Raw genomic sequence first — 6000 nt, forward strand, 5'->3', positions numbered from 1 at the left:
TTTCACCAAATGTAGACATTTTTAAATCCAGGTTAAAGACATTTCTGTTCTCATGTGTCTATGCATGAAATATCTTTGAACTTATCTGGACTGTTGCCTGATTTTAAATTCATTTAAATGATTTTATTTGTTTCTCTTTATATTATTTTATGTATTTTAATGCTTCTTCCACTCCCTGCTGCAATGCTTTTATTTTATGTGAAGCACTTTGAACTGTTTGTACATGAAATGTGCTATATAAATAAATTTGATTTGATTATCCATCCATCCATCCATCCATCCATTATCTTCCGCTGGTCCGGGGATCGGGTCGCGGGGGCAGCAGCTTGAGCAAAGAGACCCAGACGTCCCTGTCCCCGGCCACTTCCTCCAGCTCTTCTGGGGGGACCCCGAGGCATTCCCAGGCCAGCCGAGAGACATAGTCTCTCCAACGTGTCCTGGGTCTTCCCCGGGGCCTCCTCCCAGTGGGACGGGCCCGGAACACCTCACCGGGGAGGCGTCCAGGAGGCATCCTAACCAGATGCCCGAGCCACCTCATCTGACTCCTCTCGATACGGAGGAGCAGCGGTTCTACTCCGAGCCCCTCCCGGATGACCGAGCTTCTCACCCTATCTCTAAGGGAGAGCCCAGACACCCTGCGGAGGAAACTCATTTCGGCTGCTTGTAGTCGCGATCTCGTTCTTTCGGTCACTACCCACAGCTCGTGACCATAGGTGAGGGTAGGAACATAGATTGACCGGTAAATCGAGAGCTTGGCCTTCTGGCTCAGCTCCTTCTTCACCACGACGGGCCGGTGCAGAGCCCGCATCACTGCAGACGCCGCACCAATCCGTCTGTCAATCTCCTGCTCCATTCGTCCCTCACTCGTGAACAAGACCCCGAGATACTTGAACTCCTCCACTTGGGGAAGGATCTCATTCCCGACCCGGAGAGAGCATTCCACCCTTTTCCCGCTCGAAGACCATGGTCTCAGATTTGGAGGTGCTGATTCTCATCCCAGCCGCTTCACACTCGGCTGCGAACCGCTCCAGTGAGAGCTGAAGGTCACGGCCTGACGACGCCAACAGAACCAAATCGTCCGCAAAAAGCAGAGACCCGATTCTGAGGTCGCCAAACCGGACCCCCTCAACGCCCTGGCTGCGCCTAGAAATTATGTCCATAAAAATTATGAACAGAATCGGTGACAAAGGGCAGCCCTGACGGAGTCCAACCCTCACAGGAAACATGTCCGACTTACTGCCGGCAATGCGGACCAAACTCTGACACCGGTCATACAGGGACCGAACAGCCCAGATCAAGGAGTCCGGCACTCCATACTCCCGGAGTAGAGATTTGATTATGATTTGATTAAAATAAATCTAATTTAAGAAGTCTTTAAAAGGTTAACATCCTTCCAGTTTCTCATTTTCAGAAAGGTTGGCTCAGATTTAGTTTTTTTTTTTTAACAATATATTTATTAAAGTTTTTCACCGATATACAAAGTACACAAACATACAAACACGAACAATATACAAACACTAGGTACATTCAATTAAAGCACTTGAGTCCATGAGAGTGCAGACTGTTCTAAAACAGCGCAGATCCCAGCATGTGATTGTGGTCCTGCACAGGGAGTAATTATGCTGTTTCACACAGTAAGTCAGATAAATCTTTGTCCTTAATATTCTGGATGTAGCACCCCCATATCTGCTGAAACATTTCTCGTTTATCTTTTAGAGTATATGTCATTTTTTCTAACGGTAAACAGACAGTCAGTGGTGTAAAAAGAGTGGCGACACTCCCACAGACTTCTAAAGACAGAAAGGAATGCGGAAGTCACGTGGGTCACGGAGACGCCGATACTTCCAAACAAGAGGCTCATCAAGAACAATTACTGGTAAGTTAATGAAATAACAGCACGTTAAACGCTTTTTTTTACATTTCTGATTGTTAGGTTTTAAAACATTACTAAAATACTATATAGGCCTATAGTAATAATACATTTTTGGTATTTCTGACGTATTTTCTCCGGTAAATTGATTAAATTAAATTGATTAAATAAAACAAAAGCACCAATTGCATCGTAATGGCTTTTACGATATTGCAATTGCAGGTAAACGCCTATGCAGAGCGTTTACCCACAATGCATTTGGCTCCTGCCCGAGCCGAAATCAGCCGGCCTGAAGCTGATTTCGCTTAAGCTCTAAACTCTGTAAACTTTAGCAACATTTGAAACATTTTCAGGTGAGAAAGTAGTCGTTTAGATCCCCAACGTGTTGAAAACCTGACAAAATACCGGCTGTTTACAATTTTGTTCCCATGAATTCGGCGCTACTAAAGCTAGCCGCAGTGAGCAACGCACTTCCGGTTATTTTCACAAAATAAAATACCCGTTGCCTTTTATCATAGGGAAAGCCATTACCATACAATTGGTGCTTTTGTTTTGAAAACAGGAAGTGAACCTACCCTCGTTGTAGCTAGCTTGAAACTGCCGTTTTGACAGGAAATGAAGATCGGCGACGTCACGTTACGTTGCATCTTGGGTAGTTTGAGTATGAGTAGTGACCTCATGATGCCTACCCAACATTTAGGAGAATCTAGTATGCAACAGGGAAACAGTTAAAGTTAGTATGAGTAGTGGGAGTAGTAGGAGTAGTATGCAGTTTGGAACACAGCCCTGCTGAGAGAGAGAAACACGAGTTAATGACAACGATGATGTCACATGGAGAGGAATCTCAGTTCTATAAATAAGAAAGATGCTCAGCTCTTATTTTGGCCGGAGTCATGTGACCTCAGGACCAGTTTTCAGCTGTCGGACTAAATTTAACCCCCGAGGTGATTGGCTGGCTGGAGGATCTGCTCACAGCCTTCTACGGAGTCTGTTTGGTCCCAGCAGCGATCGAGGAAGCAGCAGGTAACAAGATGTTCTATGTTCTGATATAAGATGTTCTATGTTCTGATGTAAGATGTTCTATGTTCTGATGTAAGATGTTCTATGTTCTGATATAAGATGTTCTATGTTCTGATATAAGATGTTCTATGTTCTGATGTAAGATGTTCTATGTTCTGATATAAGATGTTCTATGTTCTATTTACTCGCGTTACTGTAATTGAGTACTTTTTATGAGTAATTTGTAATTTTCTGAGTAGTTTTTGAAATGTGTAATTTTTACTTTTACTCGAGTACATTTTGATCCAAGTACTTTTATTTCGCTACATTTGAAACCCCTCACGTTACTGAGTAAAACAAATATTGATGGTGAAAAATTAAATGCGGGCGGAACTGAAAGGCCGGTGCGTGGCCTTTCCATTGTTAAATAATCTGGAGTGGTGGATCTAGCAGGCTACCCGCGCTTTGGGAGAGGGCTGTTGCTAACCTAGACGTGGAGACTTTGGAGGAGGAAAGGTCCGAAGACGAAGAGGATACACATTCTGGAGGAGACGAAAAGCAGAAAAACCCGTGGCCAAATTTAGAAAAATTATTCGTTTTCAAACGCACGAAAGGCAATACTGTGATTCTGCAGTGCAAGATGTGCCTGCCAGCCAAAACGGAGCCTTCGGCTTTCAGAACATCGACTTCAAACTTACTTTAATACACCTCGAAATCGATTAAAACAACTTGTACTGAATTTGATTCATGACTCATCCTTTTTTGCATTAAGAAACTGAAAGTCATTAAGTAACTTTTACTCAAATTACATTTTAAATGAAGTAATTTTGTACTTTTACTCAAGTAAATTTTGAGATGGGTAATTTTACTTTTACTCTGAGTAGAATTTAGGCAAAGTAAAGATACTTTTACTTAATTACAATTTTTCAGTACTGTTTCCACCTCTGGTTCTGATATAAGATGTTCTGATATAAATCTTATTAACACCCTGTGATGATGTCACTCACCTGTGGGATGATGTCACTCACCTGTGGGATGCATGGCTGGTTTTACCCCAGAATATTTCTGTTGTTTGAAAGGAAACGATTAATATTTCAGTTTTGTATTAAACTTTTTCCGCGTCTCCAGATGTCGCTGTCTCAGGTCACGCCGACGCTCTTCCTCAGTGGCGCCGACGCGGCCCTGAACGCAGCGCTGGTGGCGCAGAAGGGCATCACCCTGATCGTGAACGCCACCCTGAGCCACACCTGCCCCGCCTACCCAGGCGTGGAGTGTGTGCGCGTCCCCGTCTGCGACCTGCCCAGCGCCCGCCTCGGCGACCACTTCGATCGTGTGGCTGAGCGTATCCATAGCAACCGTGCAGGAGGCACACTGGTGCACTGCGCCGCCGGGATGAGCCGCTCCCCGGCGCTGGTCATGGCGTACCTGATGCGCTACAGGGCCGTGACGCTGTGCCAGGCTCACCGCTGGGTCCAGGAGAGCCGACCCTTCGTCCGGCTCAACGCCGGCTTCTGGGAGCAGCTGCTGCAGTACGAGCGCCGGCTGTACGGCCACAACACGGTGCGGGTGGCCCGGGAGCCGCCGCCCAGTCCCAGGCCGGTGCGGGCGCCGCCGCCTCCCAGTCCCAGGCCGGTGCGGGCGGCGCCGCCTCCCAGTCCCAGGCCGGTGTGGGCGCCGCCGCCTCCCAGTCCCAGGCCGGTGCGGGCGCCGCCTCCACCCAACAGCCGGTTAACGTTCATACCCAGGTCACCTGTGATGTCACGCTCTCAGGTGATGATGTCAGCAAAAAAAACAAGAAGAGGATCCAAACAGTTGTGAGTGGGCGGAGCTGTGAGTGGGCGGAGCCTCTGACTGGGACCCGTTACACCTGAACCAGGTGGGAAGGTTCAGACTGATGCTGTTTGTTTGTGGTCCAACAGTTGTTGTTCAACATAAACCCAGAATCTGAGGCAGAACCAGAGTTAGTTCAGTTCTGAGCAGCTTTAAAGTGAATATCTGCAGATGTTTCCATGGTAACAGCTGCAGAGATTCACTGAAACATGTTCCAACATGAACATAAACCCAGAATCTGAGTTATCTTTGCTGTTTTTCACAGATGCAGCTAAAGAAATGGGAACAAATGATGTGTCTCTGTGACAGGCTGCTGGGAACAAATTGCCTAAAGATCCAGTTTAAAACGGCTTCTTTGCTAAGTTGGACACAACACTGGCTCATCCCTTGAGTTAGGAGCCTTTTTCCTGCCTGAATGCTTCATATCTCAGAGTTAAGTGGCTTAATGAAGAAAAAACCCATTCCTCTGAAGATGCTCAGGCACAAGGACTGGACTGAAGATGAGGGAAGAAGCAGAAAATGTCCAAAGAGAAACTCTGAGAGAGCTTCAGGAAGCTGCAGAACTGCTGATCAGGACACTTTAAAGGTCACAGGACAGCCTGGAAGACATGAGGCTGATCAGGACTCTGGGTCGGGACTCTTGAGAATCTAGTTTCATAAAACAAAGGGATGTAACCAAACCTCTGACTGATACTGCGGATACTGTGCGAGTTTTATTGATGATTTTTCTGAATTATTGTCTGTTATTTGGACTGATTTGAACCATTTTATCTAGATTTTAACCTTCACATAGATAACATGACGGATGGTAATACTAACCAAGACCTGTTTGGTTTGTGGCAACATGTAACAGAACCCACCCACCTTCCAGCTCACATTCTGGACCCGCTCATTTCTAAAGCTGTTGATATTTCTTCTCTTGTGCTTATTGATATGGCCCTGTCTGATTTTTGTATTTGATTTGATTTTTTTGATCTCTCAGAATGTTCAAACAACCAGCTTCTCAGTTAAGAAGAGGTACATGAGTGAGAAAACAAGTGCTCAGTTTAGGGAGGTGTAGCGTCAAATATAAGGATTTACCAGAAGTTCTCACCGTCTTAATAATCCTTATTTAACCTCGGATGTAGGGCACCACCTTAAAGAAGGAAAAACACAGAATGTTACGATTCTGTTAAGTTAATGTTTCAGTTAATAATCTGTCTCATATCTCGCTACTTACGTGAATTCTCGTTTGGTTTGACAGACATTACGTAAAGAAAGCATACAACACAACCTGTTGATTTTATATACATATATATATA

At 45.4% G+C, this 6000-nt stretch overlaps 1 protein-coding gene across 2 annotated transcripts; it reads left to right on the forward strand.

The window, feature by feature from the left end:
• The first annotated feature begins 2527 nt into the window (after positions 1 to 2527).
• LOC142398478 (dual specificity protein phosphatase 18) lies at positions 2528 to 6000 on the forward strand. Of its 2 annotated transcripts, none has more exons than XM_075482479.1 (2): positions 2528 to 2893; positions 3998 to 6000. In XM_075482479.1, the coding sequence occupies exon 2, from the start codon at positions 3998 to 4000 to the stop codon at positions 4685 to 4687; it is 690 nt and encodes a 229-aa protein (XP_075338594.1). In that variant the 5' UTR covers positions 2528 to 2893; the 3' UTR covers positions 4688 to 6000. The 2 variants fall into 2 exon arrangements, 1 of the variants encoding a protein (XP_075338594.1); XR_012772803.1 differs by lacking the exon at positions 2528 to 2893 and having other exon boundaries at positions 3305 to 4745; positions 4965 to 6000.

The sequence above is a fragment of the Odontesthes bonariensis genome, chromosome 14, assembly GCF_027942865.1.
Source record: "Odontesthes bonariensis isolate fOdoBon6 chromosome 14, fOdoBon6.hap1, whole genome shotgun sequence".
Taxonomy (NCBI): domain Eukaryota; kingdom Metazoa; phylum Chordata; class Actinopteri; order Atheriniformes; family Atherinopsidae; genus Odontesthes; species Odontesthes bonariensis.

Coding starts and splice junctions, on each gene's coding strand:
- LOC142398478 (XM_075482479.1), top strand. CDS start 3,998: ATGTCGCTGTCTCAGGTCACGCCGACGCTCTTCCTCAGTGGCGCCGAC.